Genomic DNA, 20586 nt, shown 5'->3' on the forward strand with positions numbered 1-20586 from the left:
CTATATTCTGACAACAAATGGAAATAGGAATTTTTTTAAACTACAGCAACACATAGGAATAAATTTGGTGATGGAAGTACAAGACCCTGAAGCCACAAAACACGACTAAGAGAAAGTAAATAGAGAGATATACCATATTCATGGAAGGGAAGAATCAATATTGTTAAAACTGACCCATAGATTCAACATAATCCCCCACAACCCCAGCAGGCCTATGTTTGTTGAAGATCAGCATGCTGTTTTTATGTTCTTAGTATTCCTTCTCTTTCCTTTGTAATATAAATTTTATTGAGGTTTAATTTACACACCCAATCTGAGGGTTTGGTCCCGTCGGTCTTGAAGACCTACAGTACATCCTTATCAGGATAGAGGACATTTCCATCACCCCAAAACTCTCTCAGACCCTCGCCTTGGGCAACCCCTTATCTGTTTCCTGTTTCATTTAAGTAGAATCATACAGTATATATGATCTTGAATCTGGCTTCTTTAAATCAAAACAATGTTGTCTGGAATTCATCCTGTTCTCTCACGAGACAGAAGTGTGTTGTTGCTATTGACAAGTGTTACTCGTGGACCGAAGGTGCATTCAGCAGTGGATGGATGTCTGGATTCCTTCTAGTTTGGGTCTACTGTGAATAAAGCCATCGTGGACGTTCACATAAAATCTTCATGCGGTCCCGCCTTTTTACCTCCCCTTGGTAGATAGCTAAATTTGTAGATTTGTTGCAGAGCCAATATATGTGGAACTGTACGAGGAACTGTCCAAACGTTTTCCAAAATGCTGGGACAATGCCTAAGAGCTCCAAGTGTTCCACGGCCTTGTCAAAATGTAGTCCTGTCGATCTCTCCAACTTTTGCTCTTCTGGTAAGCGTGTTGGAGCTCTGGAACGCAAACCCCATGTGGGAACGGGGGTGGGGGATGCCATACCCCAGCACCCTGCAAAGAGAATTCTGAAAAACCAACATCTCATGCAAACAGGATATTAGCTATTGTCAGAAAGATCAAAAGGGCTTGAGGTTTTTCTTTACACTCTCAGGAAGCCTTGCCTGTCTCACTCTCTCTGGCTTTATCTATTCATTGCTGTCCGCAGGCAGGAAGAGATGGCAGCCGCGGAGACTCAGCTCTACGCCAAGGTCTCCAACAAGCACAAGGGCCGCAGCACTGCCTCACTCTTGGACCCCCTCCTGGGAATGGGCTTCCCGGCACATACTGCGTGAGTACTGTCCCCGGGCCCGCAGGCCCCTGGGGGTGTGTCCTAGGCCCCCAACCCTTCTGCCCGTTGTAGCACAACTGCCGGGAGCTCAGAGTGCTTGCTTCCTGCCCAAGGAGTGCACCTTGCAGGGCGAGATACTGTCTCAAAATAGGGCCCTTTTCTGCTTCTTCTAAACGACATGATCTGGATCTTTACAGACAAGCTCTGCTGGCTGGCAGGTCAAAGGACCCTGAAATGTAAAAAAAATTGGGAGTCATGTATTACTGGGACACCTCCATTTTTCCGGGTTTGGAGGAGTGTGGGCCTAGTCGTGCCCTCTCTGAGATGACACTACAAGTGTTTCTGACTCTCCATTGAAGGGGGCTCTTGAGAGAACCCCCAACAAGGATGTATTTCTAAGCGGTGCAGGGCAACCTTCATCTACAGGGGAAAATCTCTTCAATGTCTGATCAGTGAAAGAGATGGTTAGAAAGTGAGGGAACAGCACTGGCTCGATGCTGCTTACCCAAGGAGAAGGTCCCCACATGGAACATTTCAACCTTAAGAGCCACCCTGTCAGAGAGAGAAGTCCCTAAAAGCAATGAGCTATGATAAGGGCCTGGGGTACTAAGTTTTTACAGGCTTATTCCACACGGGGAAATGCATCAGAAGACCCGTTAAGAGGCACTAGACTACGCATCTAGTGTTCAGCTCAGGTCATGATCCTGGGGTCCTGGGACCGGACTCCCTGCGCCACGGGGGTCCTACTTCTCCCTCTCTCTGCCACTCCCCCTGTTTGTGCTCCCTCTGTCTCTCTGCCAAAGGAATAAATAAATTCTAAAAAAAAAAAAAAAAAAAAAGGTACCTGTAAGTAACTTTGGATTGCGGAGGGACCAAAGGCTCCTTAAACATTAAAACAAAACCTGAGCAAATTGGCCAAAATCACTTGGGAGCTATACTCCTTGCTTTTCTAACCTAAATCAGAAACTTGTCACCTTCATACTAATGATAAACCACGGATCTTTGACATAAGCCATGGAACCATGAGCCACCCCACCCGGGCACCTTCCCTCGGGTGCAGCCGGGGACATGGAGGCCCAAGAGCACAGGCAGTTGGGGAAGGCAGGACCCCCCTCTCGGCCCCTCTAAAGCCCATGCTTTACTATGCTACTGAAGCTGGAGGCAAACTCAGAATCCCTCGAAATGAAACCAAGGTCATCGCCGTCCGTGTCCACCAGCAGCAGCATGGGGCCTTGCCATGTTGCTTTGCTCGTTGACTCCAGAGACTTCCGGGCTCCGTTCCCGAGCGAGCTGCCTTAGTGAGCCGGCGTCCGTCCTGTCCAATTGGTCCCATTCAGCGAAACTTAATTCAGCGTGTGTGCGTCCTGGGTGACCGTGATGGGCGCAGCTCCGCTGGGCCTCAGGGACCGTGCGGGCTGGTGGAGGGACAAACAGACACAGGTCTGTAGAGATGAACCACGGTGCCCGGATGTGCAGTGGGGAGACAGCATGGGCTTCCCCGTCCACCTCCCTGGCAGGTTTGGGGAAGTTACCCCGGAGGAAGGACGTCTGAGCCAAGCTTGGGGGAGTCCGTGCTGTTTCTCTGGGGTGTGTCAGCACATGGCTGCCTTTTGTCATGGAGGTGCGTGTGCAAGCCAGGAGCCGGGGATGCGGCCCCTCACGGCCACCTTCTGGACCCGAGAGTGGGTTGACCTGGCTTCGGGGCGGGGGGCGGGGGCTGGCCAAGGAGGCAGGATTGCCGGCACGGTTGGAGCCGGTGCCCAGAACTGAAGGCGGGAGCGCCTGAGCGGGGAGGAATGAGCAGGTGTGCGTTTTCAGAAACCACAGTGATGCCACACGGAGACGGAGGCCCGGGCAGGGCATCCAGCTGCCAAGTCCAGCCGTCCTGGCCCTCATGGGGGCCCCCCAAAGGTCCCCTGTGCTGCAGGGCCTCCCCTGCCTCTCCCCTGCTTCCCCCAAGAACAGAAGGCAGATCTCTGAATGTTCCTCTCGTCTCCTGCAGGCTGAAGGCGTTGGCAGCTACGGGAAGAAAGACAGTGGAGGAGGCATGTGATTGGTGAGTAGGGCTGTCTCCCCAGACCTGCTGCGTACTTGGCTTTGAAAGCTCTGTTGGGTGGACCCGGGGAAGTGCCCCGCACACGCCAGGCAGCCAGGGACGGAGTCCCTGCGTATCCACCCAGAGCCAGAGAAAAGGAGAAAAGAATCAGCGTTTAAAATGGCAAACGGTGGAGAGAGATTGAAATTTGAACAAGCCTTTCTTCACCTTAAAATCCAAGTTTACCCAAATGGGACGATCAAAGAAGAAAGACATCCACGTGATCTGTTGAGTAGGGAGAATACGGAATAGAGCCCCGTCTCCGGCCACCCCGGATGGGGAGAGAGATTGCTGCTGGTCTGGATGCCCCCTGAGGCATCAGGGGCCAGGGAGTGAGGCCCGGGGGAGGAACTCGGGGTTCCAGGAGGCTCTGCCGCCAACCAGTTACGCACTCGGAAAGCCGCCCACTGCTTCAGGCCTCGGCTTTCTGCTCTGGGAGAATAGGTGCTGTTTTCTCTAGCTCCCGGCCCCGACGCAATGTGCCATGATGCTCTCATTCTGCCCCAAGGCGGGAAGTCCCCTCACGCTCTGTTCTGGAAAATCGCAGTAAAAACCAGGTCTCAGCTAGCTGGGTGCCCTCCCAGAGCAGGATGGCAAATACGGACAGTGGGTCTCTGACGGGCCAGTACGTCCTCACTGGGAACCCTCTTTGTCCCCCAAAAATTCTACACCAAGGACAAATGATGTAACCCCTTTGCCAGTCAAAGGGAAACACCCAGGATCCTCTGGGCTGGGCTAACTCTAAATTTGAATTTCAAACAAAACCGACTGCCTCAAGGGCATGGTGACTTCCTGCAAGTTGCAGCTCAGCCAAGAGGACCGCAAGTCCCACTGAGACTTGGGGAGACAGTGGGGTCCCCAGGCTCTACCGGAGTGGGCCGACCTTCGCTAACCCGGGAAGTGCCATTTCAGATACCATTAAAAATGAACGGCAGCTTCAAGGGTGCACGTAGGTGAGCAGAAGGGCGGGTCTCTCCTTGTCCTGGCTGCGGTCTGCGGGTGCGCCAGCGTTGCCGCCCACCGGGGACTTCCACGTCCATGTCCACGTCCAGGTTCACATCCGTGTCCAGGTCCTCGCCTTGGGAACATAGAAAGGGCCCAAGAAGCATGAACAAAGGTCTTGATTACTGTGAAATGAAACTGTTCACCGAGAAGCCGGCGTAGGTGTCCGGGAGTGGAACGGAAGAGGGAGACACCACCGGCGTGACGAGCGCGCACGGCCCTCGGAAGGGTCTTCCTGACACACCGGACCCTGCGCCCGCCCCCGGACAGGGATCAACCACAATAACACGGTGCGGACTACACACAACGCGACCCGCAGAATAATGTAAACCGTCGCTTAGGATCATAAAATACACACGCGCATGTTCTCTCCATGTGGGTTACTTAAGTTTCTGGAAGGAAAAGTGAACACTGAAGGAAGCATTGGCGCAGGACAGGGGGCGGAGCGCCCCCGTTGGTGTTTTGCTCCTAAGGCGACCCCGTGGGTGCCTGGCGCCTGTTCCCCCAGGGGCCACGCCCCGCCCCCTGAACTCAATATTGCGCCTCGGGCCTTTCTCTGCATCACGAGAAATTCTTTAAAACCGTGACTCCTGATGAATAATCCCAACATGAAATACCTCGCATGGGCCGTGTGACTTGCTTTCCCCTTCGGAGAAGTTTCTGGAAGTAGAATTGTCAGCTCAGATGGGGTGGGCCTTTGAAGGCTCTGGGTGTGGCCTGACGGTCTGATTTTTACAGACGTTCCACAGACCCACTGCCCCTTAGACACGTGGAGCAGAACCTTCTTCCCTTCAAAAATGTGTTAATTTGGCAAATGAGGAAACGTCGCCTCGTGGTTGTCTTAACTCTTGTTTCTGTATCGGTGAGAATGAACTCGAATTTGGGGTTGTGTATCATCTCTCCTTGTCCTTAAAATAACCGTCTGCATTCAAAGAAAGTATAGAATAGCCACCTACATTTTGTCCAGTTGTGTTTTGGTGGGGGGTTTGGTGGTGTTGACTTTTACACCACCAAACGTGAATGTTTTCTACAAGTTTTCTGGCCCCCAGGACTGAAGACCAGGCCAACTTCTCTCAGTCTTGGTCTTTGGCCGGGAATCAGACCAATGTGGGGCAGAGCCAGGGGTGAGGGGACCTGGCGCCACTCTGCGGCCACACCAGCCCTGGGCGCACTGAGCCTCGCCGAGAGGGGCTGGCGATGAGTTTGTGTGGCGTGGACGTGGCTGGCACTGAGTGGCCACGCTCCCCACGTGGGGCGATCGTCCCGCCGTCACGGCAGCGGGCATGAGCTCCCTGCTCTCTTGCAGGCTACGTTGTCACCGCAACGACCCATCTCTGGACGACCCCATCCCCCAGGAGTACGCCCTCTTCCTCTGCCCCACGGGAACCCTGCTGGAAAAGCTGCAGGAGTTCTGGAGGGAGAGCAAGCGTCAGTGCACGAAGAACCGAGCCCACGAGGTCTTCCCTCACATAACGCTTTGTGACTTCTTCACGGTGAGTCGGCCCCACGTGCCTTCAATGCCCCTTAACACGCCGCTGGGGGCAGCCCCCTGCGACATCTAGGCACTGCTGGAAGTCACTGAGGGCAGCCCGTGATCTATTTCCATGGTGGCCCGCAGCTGTCGCACTGCTGGCCCCTTCGTGTGGGACACCCTTCACTCTTCTCATCTAGGCAACTCCTACGCATTCCTCAAAGCCCCGCTCACTTAGCCCCTCCCTCTGTTGAGTCTTGCCCTGCTCCCCAGGCAGAAGGGGCCGCCCTCTGTGCACCCACCATCGTGTTGTTTGTGTCTCTAGTGGCACTACGTGCTGTGACAATGTGTCTGGTGCTACCCTGCACCCCATACGAGACTGAATCCCTCAAGAGAAGGTAGATTCCTCCTCTTTGTACCCCGAGCCTAGCACAGTGCTTCAGAGCAGGTGTTTCGGAGATGTGTGACCTGAAGAATGGTGCTGCTGGCCCGTCCCAAAGGTCACAAACACGGGACTCTTCCCTGCTTCAGGGACCAGCCCTGGTCGAGAAGTCAGTCAAACAGGCAGCCTCACAGGGTCCAGGGAAGGTGAGGAGGACCTGGGCCCGCTCAGAAGAGAAGAAGCAGGCAGCCCAGGGAGGGAGGCAGGGAGGGACAGGCAGCCACCTCCTCTGCGGCCTCCCACGGGGCGAACGTGGGGACACTCCGTGGCCGGCCCCCTCGGCTGTCAGCAGCTTCCCCCATTTCAGGGGGCCCAGCAGGACCCGAAGACGCCCCGTCCCCAACTCCACAGCATGCTTGGGAAGGGGGCTACAAGCCTCTGCTGGAGACCTTCCCAGCAGGTGCCCCGGGAGCCTGTGCGCCATCCCCGTCTGCGGGGAGGGGGGTCCCAAGGCACAGAACTTCTGGAGCCAAAACCAGGAAAGTCTCGGGCAAACCGGCGTGAGTAGGTCCCCTTCCTTTGCCAGTGACAGCGTTTGTGACAGTCAGACTCCTTCCCGGCATGTCCTGGGTAGCTCGTCAGGGAAAGGAAGGCCGTCCAGCCGGTGACAAAAGTAACCTTAGAAACGGGCGCGCTTCATCACGGCAGCCAGGGGTCCGGCTGGCCTGCCAGCTCCTCTTCCCAACCCCCGGGGACGCGTGCCCAGCACGCACATGTCCACAGACACTCAGAGACACACGCACTACGTGACACACAGAGACACAGACTTAGATACACACGCATGCCCCTTCCTTCTCCTGTGTCAGCCGCCCTGCCGACCCCCAACCTGGGCTGGCTGAGCCCCTTCTCTGGCAGGAGAGCAGCCGAGGGACCGAGGGTCTCCCTCTGGGCCATGAAAGGACAGCGTTCAGCCTCGCGGGCTGATGTCCCGCCGCAGCTCTGCTTGTACGACTCTGGGCTTCCAGACGGCTTCCCGGAGACCCAGAGACGCAAGCGGGACGGACAGTGACTTCTTCACGGTTACGCCTCGCGGGGTCACGCACTTTCCCAGGCCCCGCAAGGGCCACAAAGATGAGAGAGATGGACGAACGGAGTGAGGTGCTGGTCAGAAGGGGACATAAAAATGCATATTACACTCTATGCATATTAATGCACATAATACATCTTGAAACCATAACGCGGTTGGGTCCGCGGAGGAGGAAAGGGGCTGTGAGAAATTTGGAGGGAGCCCGCTGCCGAGAAGAGCAGAGCTCGGGCTGATTTCCTGTGGGGAGGGGCAGGGGGCCGGCGGGGGAAGGGTCTGGGTTTCGCCGTGGTTTCACCATGGTCCCGTGTGGCCACGTGGCTCTTCCCCACGGAGGAAGGTCTTCAAGCCCAGGAAGTGGCTTGGGCAGCGCTGAGCCCCGGAACCAGGAGGGCGAGAGGGTGTGAGTGGGGAAGAGCACCGAGGGCGCCAACGGTGTCCACGGCCCTGGCAGGCAGGCTGAGCAGTGTAGACAGCCCTCTGCAGGCCACAGGGGAGCACCTGCTGCCTCGGGGCGGAGCGAGGCATGGCATTAGGCAACATGGTCAGGCAGAAGTTGTGCAGGGAACGGGGGGCAGTGGGGAGACTGGGTCGGAGCCTGTGTTAGTCACGGCCCCCCAAGAAGCAGACCCCAAGGTGGAATTAGAAGGGCAAGAGGTTTATTTGGGAGAAACACCTGTGAATGGCAAAGAAGAAAGGGACAGGCAGGAGAGGGGAGGGGGACCGGGTGGCTCCGAGAAGGACAGCGGGCCAGCAGGGGGCCTGGGGGCTTGGCCCACTTCCAAGGAAACCACATCAGGGGCAGTGACTGGCTTGGTCACTGTGGGATGGTGGCCACATGCCAGGGACTTTGGCCACCGTCCTCCTCACTATGAGCTCTGGGCAGTGCATGAGCACGGCTGCCTCGGAGTCTACGGGAAACCTCCAGAAGCCGCATGATGCAACGCTGACCACAACTGTGGGTTGAGTTGACATGACATGGAGGGACGGGAGGTAGCGACGGTGACAACGGGCTTCCAACCCAGACACTTAAGATATTCCATTCCGAAAGGAATTTTACCCGCCATCTCTAAGAAACTGAGGACCAGGTGATTGAACAAATCCATAACCCCAGTCCGTAACGTGGCGAGAGCACTGAGCCCAGCATCGCCCCCAGAAATAGGCTCGGTGGGGTGCACGATTTTTCTTAACCAAGTTCATAGTTGACCTTCTAACAAGAGGCGAGAAAACACACTCTGTCTCCTCTCCCTCAGTGCGAAGACCACAAGGTCGAGTGTCTGTATGAGGCTCTGAAGAGAGCTGGGGACAGGATCCTGGGTTCCTTCCCCGCGGTGCTCCCTCTGGTCCTGCACTCTTCCGTCAGCTATCTGGGCTTCTTCGTGAACGACGGCCCCGCAGACGTCATCCGGGAACTCGCCCTAACGTTCGCCACGGAAGCCTCTGTCTTGGCAGGTAGGCGGTCCTGGCCAGTTGCACAGGAAGGGCACAGTTAATAGGGAGTGACCGCTCTGTGTCTGGGGCCAGGCTTGCTCCTGGGGTACGGTGGGTTGGCTGCGCGGGGCGGGGCGGGGTGCGGGCTGCTCCTTACTTACTTCAGAGAGCAGACCCCGAGGACCCGCAGTCCCTTTCTTCTCTAAGTGGGAATACCTTTGTTTGCATCGATGTGGTTTCTCGGAGCACTTGGCACGTTCCAGCTGCCCGGGGAAATGGTCCCAGGAGGGGATGTTGAGTGGCCACGTGAAGGCCGTGGATTACAGGCCCATGTTGGGGGACGGGGGCTCCCCAGCCCTAGGCCCACCTTGGGCAGATCCCCTCCTGGGGTCAGCGCTGTGTCTAAAACCAAGTCCTAGCTGGGTTTTGTTGATGTCTTAGGAAGGAGCACACTCTTCTCTGGTTGGCCTCTTGGGGAAGGATCGTCTGGACTCCCTCTGAGCGTCTGCAAATCTCCCTTCCCCCCAGCACCTGCGCTGGTCTGGAGATGGGCTCCAGCTGGGGTCGGTGGGAGGGACTCCGGACTTCCTCCCGGGTCTCTGGTCGGCGCCGGGCCTTCCTGAGCCTCATCAGCTCCACGACCCGCTCTTCCTTCCCTGCAAATTGGTGAGGGCTCTGACCCTTCCAGCATCAAGCCTGTTCCTGTGGCCCTTCCCCATCGGTCCTGGCACGGGGAAGGCACGCAGGGCTGTGACTCCAGGGACCCTGGCAGGGAGACCCCGCACTGCCCTCTGCAGGAGTCCAGCGGCCCCGATCTCAGATGCGCCTGGTCAGGGATCCAGCCACATCGGGAGGTCACTGAACCCCGGCTTTCAGCTAGGAGGCTGGCCTCTGGCCTCTGGGGTCCTACTTCCTGGGTGATAATCGGCTTAGCCTGCGTCTTTGCAGATCTGCGTCCTTTATATGGGCAAGAGTCGAGCGGTGGCTCTTTAATCTCCTTGCTTGCAAAGGACAACGTGGTCTCCTCGTGTCCTGTCGGCCCCTGGCCACGGAGCGGGCACAGCACCTCTCTTTTTTTTTTTTTTTTAAGATTTTATTTTTATTTATTTATTTGACAGACAGAGGTCGCAAGTAGGCAGAGAGGCAGGCAGAGAGAGAGGAGGAAGCAGGCTCCCTGTTAAGCAGAGAGCCCGATGCGGGGCTGGATCCCAGGACCCTGGGATCATGACCTGAGCCGAAGGCAGAGGTTTTAACCCACTGAGCCACCCAGGTGCCCCACCACCACCTCTCTTGATGCCTCACACCCCCCCCCCCAACAGAGGTCTCATGGGCCCCATTTTAAAAGTGAAGAGACGGAGGCCTATGAAGAGTAGCCTGCCCAAGGTCACTGTCATGGAGTGAAAGGGACCCTAAAGTTCCCCTCCCCCCAGAACCATAGAGAAGGATTTTATTGGGCAACGGGGTCTCTGCAGATGTCATTAGTTAAGAAGAGGCCAGACTAGACTCAGGTAGGCCCCCCATTCAGTGACTGGTGTCCCTCTAAGAGAGGACAGGACACCCAGAGACGCGGGAGGAGGCCGTGGGCAAGGGAGGCAGAGATGTGAGGACGCGGCCACAAGCCAAGGAGCTCCAGGAGCCCTGGGAACCCGACGCGGCAGGAGGGACCCTGCCCAGAGCCTTCAGAAGGAAGGCAGGGCTGCCCACCCCTGGGTTTCGGACTTCTGGTCTCCAGGCTGTGAAAGAACATGTTTCTGTTGGTTCAAACCCCGCAGCCCGCGGCCATTTGTGAAAACAGGCCCAGGGGACCATGTCCCCTAAGCAGGGGTCAGAGCTGGAACATGGGTCCAGCCCTGTCTCGCTCGGCCCAACTGGGCTCCTGCTGACCCGCCCTGCGCTCCCACGGAGTGGCTGCAATGGCCCCGTCTCTTGCCCAGGCCCTCCACACCTGTGCCCAGGGCGGGACCCCGCGGGGTGGGGAGCCACCGTCCCCTCCAGCGTGTCCTGCCTCCCTCGAAGGCAAGTGTGTTCTCCCTGCCACCGCGCCGTCGCCGGCGAAATGCCCCCACAGGCAGGGCCTGCAGAGAGCAGACCAGACAAGGCCCCATTCGGAAGTCATGCGTGGTTCACGGATCACTCGGAGGACAAGCGTGGGTCTCTCCCAGGCCACGTGACTCACGTGGCAAGGCCATCCTCCCCGCGGTGCTGAAACACCTCAGGGACGAATTTCCCCACCACCCACCCACGACCTCAATCTTGGCTTCTCTCCCCAACGGTTTCTCATTTGCCGCTAAAGGCTCATGTAGTGGGTGGGAGGCATCGGCGGGGCCACCGGGTCTGGGTCCAGGAAGCGATGGCAACAGCCGTGACATTTTCCAGGGGAGATCAGAGCCTGTCTGCTGTGTGTGTTGCCCAGGAGAGGGGCTCCAGGGGACCAGTATTTACTAAAAGACTCCCAGAGACGGGCATGAAGAGACTGGTTTCAGGGCAGCCCCAGCCGGGGGTGGTCCCTATCCCCAAACTGTCGCTGTCAGAACGAAAGCTGAGTCGGGCCAGGATGCTCCCAGGGTCACCCACCATCCGTCTACCCGATTCCAAGTCTGCGTGCTCCGTCGGTCTCTGCCTCCCTGGAACGTAAAGTCCTTTGTGGCACGGCTAAAAGCAGATCCTGGGCGACATCAGGGCCCTTGGGTCGCGGGGAGGAGCTGGGGCCCCCAAAATGACCCGGGGCTGGCTACTCCGAGGGCTTCCTGCTTCGCCAAAGGGACAGAAGCCGTAGCGATCCTGCCACGTTCGACACAGCTGAGTGGCCTGTGATGTTTTCTTGCTGAGATTCCGCAGCCGAACCAAACCCCACTGAGCTGCAGCACCAGCCTGTCGGGCCAGGCCGCTGCGTAAGGTGCCCATCGTGGGGAATGAAGGAGACGCTGTTCTCTGTGTCTGCTTTGGTCAACTGTTTGGGCAACGAGACGGCAAATCCCCAGGCTCCAAACACCCCCCAACCCATATCTCTACCCCTTCCCTGCCCCTTGTCAGATCCGCAGTCCCCAGCCATGCCCTCTGTAAGCTAAACTCAGCAGATGGCACATGAGGTGGGGGGGGTGGTCCTTGCCTTACCAAGAAAGCCCCCGTGCCGGGGGAGGGAGTGGGCAGAGGCAGGAAGCATCATGCGGAAAGGCTTTGCACCAGCAGTCCTGGGTGCTTGGCCCGCGTGGGTGCGTGGCACCGTGGAAAGGCAGTGCCACGGTGTGGGTTAAAGCGCTCACCACCCTTGTGTTTGCCCGACCTCCCAGACTGCACTGTGAAGCCTTGCACCAAGCAGCTGCATCTGACCTTGGCCCACAAGTTCTACCCCCACCACCAGAGGACGCTGGAGGAGCTGGCCAGAGCCATCCACCCGGGTCACAGCTGCCAGTGGACCGCCGCGCTCTACTCCCGAGATATGCGCTTTGTGCACTACCAGGTGAGCGAACCCCGGCCTGGGGGCCTCGGCCAGAGCAGCCTCGGTCGGCCAGTCCTCTCGGGCTAGATCCTCTGTGGAACAAGTGGCCGGTGAAGCCAGCAGAACACTGACCCCCGGGAGCCCTCCTCTGGAGGGATTTCAGGAAAAGGGAAACCATCCATTGTTTTTGTCTTCCTTTTTTTTTTTTTTTTTTCTTAATCATGTCCCCTTTTGTGCAATGTGGAACTTGCATTCTTTTATATCATTGCAAGACCCCAAGTTGAGTGGCTGACACGGAGAGAGGCAGTGCTCCAGTTCAGACCCAGGGAATTAGCGTGAGTGAATCCAGCGTGTTCTCTGTTGGGTGAGAAGCTACAAGTAATCCTGCCGAGGAAGGCAGATGTGAAAGTCGAATTATGCTCTGGGCTCTTTCCTATTAGAGATCAGTAGATAGTGATATGAGACAGAGAGATGATAGACAGACAGACAGACACCAGAATGCATGTCCGAACCTACCCAAGAATTCTGTGCCACCTTCTAGTATAGGTTTGATCTGTCATCGAAAGCCTTGGTGTGCCTTCCAGTTCCTGACGGGAAAGCCCTTGGTCTTTTGCAGACCCTCAGGGCCCTCTTCCAGTACAAACCTCAGAACGTGGACGAGCTGACGCTAAGCCCCGGCGACTACATCTTCGTGGACCCCACTCAGCAGGAGGAGGCCAGCGAGGGCTGGGTGATTGGGATCTCCCAGCGGACGGGCTGCCAGGGCTTCCTGCCCGAGAACTACACGGAGCCAGCCGGCGAGTCAGACACCTGGGTTAAGCACAGGTGAGTGCTGCCTGCGGCGGCCCCAACGTCTCTCTCCGGGTTAGTGTCGGAGACCGTCCCTCCCAAAACACGGGCTGCCATATCTGTATGCTTCTGGAACATTCCATCTCTGGTAAAAATTGCCTTCTCCAAGCTGGCAACATTACCCCTGCAGGTAAACAGTTACTATTTTGGCCGATTCACGGTTTTCTGCAGGTCATGTTTGGAAAACATGAATTACTCTATTTGGCTTCTGAGATCATAATCCCCAAATGACTATAAAAGTCACCTCCTTATTATGGACATAAGAGATCACAGAGATCCTAAACTTGGCTTTATTTATCGTTCTGCTCGATGTGTCGGCTGTAAAGCGCTAAGATGCGTGGCTGGTTTTCCGTCAGTCTATGGCAGATGACTGTGCACTTCCCAGCTAAAGCAACACACGTTCGTTTTCTCCTAGTTTTCATGCATCAGGAGTCTGGGCATGGCTTAGCTCCGGGTCTCACAAGGCTGCAGTCAGGTCTGGGCCAGGGCTGGGGTCTCATCTAAGCTCAGGGCCCTCCCCTTCCCGTGGTGTAGGCAGAACTCGTTTCCCAGAAGCCACAGGGCTCCTGGTGGTTCGCTTCTTCAAGTTCAGCTGGAGAATCGCTTCACTTGAGCTTTTTAGCGTCGTCTGGAGAGGCTGAGTGTGCTCAGAACCACCAGGTTCTGGTTCCTTTTGTTCCATTTTCTCACATGTGTTACTATGAGCAACAAGAGGAAAACAGGCCATGCCTTTAGCGCTGTGCTTGGAAACATTCCTAGCCCCACGCCCAGCCTCACTGCTGAAAGGTTCTGCTTTCCGCCTACATTCTCACTAAAGTTCTCCCCACTATATGGTAAGGCTCCCGCTTCCTCCGACTCCCTGCAGTGTATTCTCCCCAGCACCCATGTTACCTCCAACAGTCTGTCCAAGCCAGTTCCTGTATCAAGCGTCTCAAAATTCTCCCCACCTCCACCCGCTGCTCAGTCCCAGAATGGCTCCCATGTTTTAGGGATTTGTCCCAGCAACACCCCATGCCTGATACCAGACTCAGGGCCAGTTAAGGTTTACTCAGAGAGGCAGAACAGCAGAATAGTAATTTATATATATATATATATATATATATATATATATATATATGGTATATTTTATATATATATATATAAAATAGTATGTATTTTAGAAATGTATTCATATTATATATGTATCTATATGTATTAAATATGTACAATAATATATATATATAATATATGTACAAATTTATATATATTATTGTACATATTTAATACATATAGATACATATATAATATGAATACATTTCTAAAATACATACTATTTTATAGTTAATATACAAAAATGATTTCTTAGTAATACACTAGTTTCCGTTCATGTCATGTTACTTATATGGTGAGACATGTGTATGTTACACACCACGTGTATATGCATCCATTCGAGGATTTGTTACAAGGAAGTGCGTGTGTGACAGTGGGGACAAGAGGGGAGGGAGGGAGGGAGGGACCCAGTGGGAGGAACCATGATGGTAGAAGAGCTTGTCTCCGCGTGACAGTCGGGAGGGACTCCCCAGGCAGACAGGAGAGCAGATGCAGACACACCAGCTACTTGGAAACTCGGAGGTCAGGGAAGCCCTAAGCCTGTTTGAAAGACCTTCCAACTGGATAAGTCAGGCCACAGGAGATAACCTTGGGATTAACATAATCACTGGCTGGGACTTTAAGGACTTGCTCAGCAGCAAGCAGCTTAGGGATTGATTGGATGGCCAGGGAAAGGTGTGTGTACGCTTCCCACCATGACCTAAAAGGTCTGTAAAAGAGATCAAGAAATTATGAAATGATGTATTAGGGAAATAAGTGAGGATACATCCATACAACGGGGTACTCGCCCGTGTTTAAAAACAGTCACGAGGAAGTAATTTATGTGCTGATATGAAAAAAATCCAAGACAGGTTACAGAACACCATGGTGAGCACAGGACTATTGGAGGGAAGGGGGAACTGGAACACAATCGACTGTACGTGTATGTGTGTGATGTGTATTTATATGCATGCCTGTCCCTTAAAGTTCCCTGGAAAGGAGCATCTCTAGAAACTTCCAACAGTGTGCCCGGGGAGGCGGGGGGCAGGGTCCGGGAGTGGAAGAGGACTTGGAAAGGAGACTGTTCTCTGCGGTCCATGATTTGTCAATATTTGAGCCTTATATATTCATTACTTATTCAAAATATAGATTCACCTCATTTCAAATTTAAGGAAAAGACTGTGAGGACATCAGGTCAAAGAGAATAAACAGGAGAAGTCAGACAATCCAGGGCTGGGGTTGCACACATCATGCAGGCCGGGTGGGGACCGCCTTCCCACACCTGATGCAGAAAGGGACACGGTTTCCACGAAATGATCACAGCCATCCCAGGTGTGGAAGACCAGAGGGGACATCTCTGAGCTTGTAGCCGTGCTGTTCCACTCGGGTGCTGTGACCTCCGTCGACCATCAGCCCACCTCCAACTCAACTTCAGCCTTTTTGCAATGGTTCTGGGAGACTTTGGATTCACTACATGACAAAATCACACCCCAAAATCTGTCCGTGACCTTGAAGAGGATGAGAGGTGACCAGCAGTGTACGGGGGGGGGGGGGGGCGTGTCTTCATGAATCTTCGTGGCTTTCAATGCTCCACATAGAAGAACACATGTAGCATGATCTAGAACAAAGAGTGGAGAGGCCATGTGTGTTACAGCTTAGAGAACAGTCTGTCTTCTGGCCAAGCTGAGAAGACTTTCAACACTGAAGCCACACCCATCTAGTAATTTCCAAAACCACAGAGTGAGTTGGTGGTGAGTAACTCAGTTGTAAAAAGATGCTGTCAGAGGCTGAATATTCGATCTGCCACAGATTCCTGTGTTGAAGTCCTGGTCGCCAGCACCCCAGAATGTGACTGTAGAGATGGGGTCTCTATGGAGGGGATTAAGGAAGAATGAGGTCACTAGAGGGGCCCCCAGGCAGTCTGACCCATGTCCTGATGATAGGAGATCAGCTCACAGACACGCACAGAGGGAAACCACATGAGCACCCAGGGAGAGGATGGTGTCCACACACCACCCATTAGAGGGACCTCCAGAGGAGCCAGCCCTGTCCAAGCCTGGATCTCAGAACTTGAACTCGAATGGAGACAATAGATGTCTACTGGATCAGCCGGCCGGTCTCTGTTGCCATCTTATGTTTGCCCAGGAATCCAGGGATGTGGTCTGTAAAACCCCATAGACGGTAGCTACACCCCTTCTAAAAGCCAGGGAGAATTTGAATCCATCTACTCTGTGTTGTAAGTGGACCCTTAAGTTGTTCTCCTGAGAAAAAATGAAAAATAGTTAAATGTTAAGTTCTTTCCTTTCTCCTCTCATTGTAATCTTGATTTTATTTCATTTGAAAGACAAGCAAAAAAACAATTTGGTTTTCTCTCCAACTGTAGTTTTCACAGATGCTATTTATAGATAAGGAGGCTCTGTTGTGTGCACAGCGAGGCTTGAGCAGGGTAGCCACCCGCCTCATCCTCAGGAAGAGGAAACCCACCGACGTTTCCTTCGACAACAGGAGACTGTAAATGGGGCTCTGCTCCGGGAGGAGGGAGATGTCAATGGTTTGGACGTGGACGCCAGAGTTCCCAGAGCCCTGCAGCTCTCGGGACCTGGCCTCGGACGCTGAGAGTATGTGAGCAAAGGAAATCCACGTGAGCTAGATCTCGGTATGGGGAGTTTCCAGCACAACATGGGGGAAGGCGACAACCTGACTAGAGAAGGTACAACCTGCAGACAGTTAGAGAATGCGTTCACCAAATTCACCACATGGGCACAAATGGTCTGGGGCATGAGGTGGTGGTGGTGGAGGTGGAGGTGGCAGTGGTAGAGGTGGAGGTGGCAGTGGAAGGCTGGTGGCCAGAGGCTGGGGTGCGGGGCAAACACTCCTGAGGAACCCCAGGCTCTGGCCCTGGTCAGGTCTCAGCATGGACGCATCGGGACTAGCAGTGGTTCAGGAGAATCCAAGATATAGAAGTATCTATGGGAGAAACACTAACATTCCCACACGGAGGGAAGATGTAGACTCACACCACATTCATGGTTGAGGAAGACGAATTGGGAATGTATCACTTCCTCCTGGATTCACTGTATCTTCAGATTTAATGAAATTCCAGGAATAATCTCAACAGGATCATTTGCTGGAACTTCCCTGAATGTTTGAAAAGCATATCTGGCAAAATAAATGGAAGAAGAACTGAGAAAATGTTGAAAAATAAACATGATGAGAAGAGATATTTACTTCACACATATTAAAAACCTGTTATAAACTGAGGATTGAGTCCTGGTTTGAGGGAAGGAGGAAAAGCAGATCCATGGAGCAGAACATGTACCAGAGCAGAGACCGGGCCTGTTCACAGCTGCTGGAGCATCAGAAAGAGAAATGGGTATAAAATGAATGGTATTTTATGTGGTCTCCCCTCACACGCAGAACTCCAAGCCAAGAATTAAATGGAAACAGAAAATCATATAAAGTAAAAGGCACTTCAAGTGAATTTACTTCTGATTTCTGGACTGAGGAGAGCACTGAAAGCATGGAAGCAGCAGAAGGAGTCTTCGTCAGACACCTGGCAATCGATGTTTAATAGTGACTATTAAGTGCTTAGAATGTAAGGCTTCTGGGTGTAGAAAACCATGCAGCAGACTCTAGTTGGAAGAGCAAGAGGAAACCATGCTCTTCAGAACACAGGAGGGAGAGCAGTGCATCCTTCCCAACCACCCCGGTGCGCGTGAGCCCGTTACCTCCCCCCGCAGTTCCTCTGTAGCCATGTCAGCTGTGGCCGGGCACTTCTGTCCTCCAGCAGATTTGTCTCTGAAGTTTTCACTTCACCAAGAGGCCACCTACTGGATTCTCCACTTCTGGCCACTGTGGCAGGTGAACAGTCAGAAGAATATCCACCAGCTCTGGCCACCAGGCCGCCCACATGCAGCTTAGGCCCACATGCCTTTCTCCCCCATCAGACTGTGCTATGCAGTCTGAGCTCCTGCCCAGGGGTGCCAAGCCACCATGGCCCACACCCCATCCCTCTGAGCATCCCAGGCCCTGCTAGGGCACCATGCCAGCACCACCTACCATTCCCAAGACTCTCTCTCATCATTCCCACCAGCAAACAAACACATGCTTATCTTAAAAACAAACAGAAACATAAACCCTTTTTTGTTTCCCTTTCTAATTACTGCTCTTTTTGTCTGTTCTGATGTAGATTTTAAGTTTTTTATGTATTTTTTAACATGGTAACTGTACTCTTTAATCCCCATCCCCCACTTAACCCATCCTCTTACCCACTTCCCCTTTGGTGACCATGGGTTTCTTCTCTGTAGTTAAGAGTTTGTTTCTTGGTTTCTCTCTGTCTCTGTCTGTCTTTCTTTTCCTCTTGCTTCTTTGTTTTGTTTCTTAAATTCCACACATGCCTGAGATTATACGGTATTTGTCTTTCTCCAAATGATTATTTCATTCAGAATAATACTCTGTAGCTCCACCCATGTCATTGGAAATGGCAAAATTTTGTTCTTTTTTATGACTGAGTAATATTCCACTGTGTATAAATACCACATCTTCTTTATCCATTCATCAGCTGATGGACACTTGGGTTGTTTCCATATCTTGGCTACTGTAAATACTTCTGCTATAACCATCAGGGTGCATGGGCCCTTTGAATCAGAATTTTTGTATCCTTTGGTTAAATATTTAGTAGTATAATTGCTGGATGGTAGGGTAGTTTAATTTTTAACTTCTTGAGGAGCCTCCATACTGTTCTCCAGACTGGCTACAGCAGTTTGCATTCCCACCGACAGTGCACAAGGGTTCCCCTTTCTCTACACCCTCATCAACACTTGTTTCTTGTGTTTGATTTTAGCCGTCTTGACAAGTGTGAGGCGGTATCTCATTGTAGTTTGGATTTGCATTCCCCTGATGATGAGTGATGTTGAACATCTTTTCATGTGTCTGTTGGCCATCTGGATATCTTCTTTGAAGAAATGTCTGTTCATGTCTTCTGCCCATTTTTCATTGGATTATTTGTGTTTTGGGTGTTGATTGTAGATTATTTTTAAATAGAATTTATAAAGATGTCTCCCCTTTATAAGTTCCCCTGGGGAACTTGGCCATTTGCTTATTCTTAGAGGATGTAAGTGACCGTTCACTCTCCTCTTCTGGCCCTTCCCCCATTCCTTCCAGACACACTCGATGCCCCTCATGTCCCGGAGTTCACGTGACTCTGCTTAGCTGTCATCTTCTCCCTCCGTCCCCCCAAGTCCCCTAAATGTGTGCCCACCTCATGGCATCTTTCTTGGTTCCTTGGACAAGTGGCAATTTCCTCATCACCCACAACTTCTCAGGCCCTGTTTTACCCACCATCCTCCTAAATCACCCACTCCTTTCCTATGTGTTTCCCATCCCTGTGTCCCTGCCACACCTATCTTCACACCTTTGCTATTTTAGAAGGTGAATCTATGTAGATATGTGCCCTGGTTTGCCTGGGCCACATGCCACATCCGCCAGCCTGGGGGCTTAAACAACAGACATCTCTCCTCTCACAGTCGCAGGCTGCAAGTCCAAGGTCAGGGTGTGGGCAGGGCGGGTCTCCAGAGGCCTCTCTCCTTGGCGTATAGACGGCCACCTTCCTGATGCCTCTTCATGGTCTTTCCTCTGGGCCAGCATCCTTGGTGTTTCTCCATACTTCCTTGTCTCCTCTTATAAAATAGAATTGGGCTACCCTACCTGGCCTCATTTTACCTTATTTAAAAACCCTGTTTCCAATAGAGTCACTCTGAGATGAGGGGGGTCAGGACTGTAAATGTCGAGGGGACGCAGTTCAGCCCACAAGGGGATTTACTCGGGATTTGTTATGTGCTGAGCCCTGGGCTCTTTGAACACCCGGTTGTGTTTCATGCTTGACCTTCCCTGCCCATCCTGTCATGCACGTCCCCACGCACATGCATGACCAGATGCAGACAGCTGCCTCCCTGTGTCTTCATGGCAAGAGCATACTTGTTTCTTCTCCCGCAGGACTTACACCTTCAGCCTGGCCATGGACCTGATGTCCAGAAAGGACGGTGAGGCCAGCAGCCGGCGAAACGGGGAACCCCACCCCTCACAGACATCAAGGGACATCAGCAGCATCCAAGCTTTACAGGTGACAGAATTCTCTGTTTTATAAGATGAGCGAAGGGAAGCCACACTTTCTATTAACTCCATGGTAGTCTTGGCCCCTCGGTACACCTACAGACCCAGATGTCTCTGCAACACACTCTGCTCTGTAGTGCAGAGACATTGGCCGTGCTGCTCCATCCACCCCGGGGCAGAGGCGTGGACCCCCCCATACCGTGAGCCAGGTTGTGAGCTCCTGAAGGCAGCCTTCTGGATGTCGCAGGAACACACAGCACATGTCTATAACTCAGTGGGTCATGGTGCCAGAACAAGGGGCAGGGAATATTTGGGACACAGCCCTGCCCAGAATCCCAGACTCTTATGCCAATTGTTTCATCAGCACGCTGTGTGGCCCTGAAGAAGTCACCTGCCCCAGGGCACCAAAGATGGGGGTCTTTCAAGTCAGTACTGGGGGA

At 53.5% G+C, this 20586-nt stretch overlaps 1 protein-coding gene across 3 annotated transcripts in view; it reads left to right on the top strand.

Annotated features, from left to right (window-relative positions):
* The first annotated feature begins 1072 nt into the window (after positions 1-1072).
* Positions 1073-20586, top strand: part of UBASH3A (ubiquitin associated and SH3 domain containing A) — a 42955-nt gene continuing 23441 nt past the window's right edge. For all 3 annotated transcript variants that reach the window (XM_059392406.1, XM_059392405.1, XM_059392407.1), the window contains exons 1-7: positions 1073-1214; positions 3217-3270; positions 5618-5804; positions 8502-8700; positions 11970-12139; positions 12735-12943; positions 20030-20156. In XM_059392406.1, the coding sequence (XP_059248389.1) occupies positions 1102-1214; positions 3217-3270; positions 5618-5804; positions 8502-8700; positions 11970-12139; positions 12735-12943; positions 20030-20156 (1059 nt within the window). In that variant the 5' untranslated portion in view covers positions 1073-1101. The remainder of the gene's footprint in view (positions 1215-3216; positions 3271-5617; positions 5805-8501; positions 8701-11969; positions 12140-12734; positions 12944-20029; positions 20157-20586) is intronic.

Source organism: Mustela nigripes, chromosome 2 (assembly GCF_022355385.1).
Source record: "Mustela nigripes isolate SB6536 chromosome 2, MUSNIG.SB6536, whole genome shotgun sequence".
NCBI lineage: Eukaryota > Metazoa > Chordata > Mammalia > Carnivora > Mustelidae > Mustela > Mustela nigripes.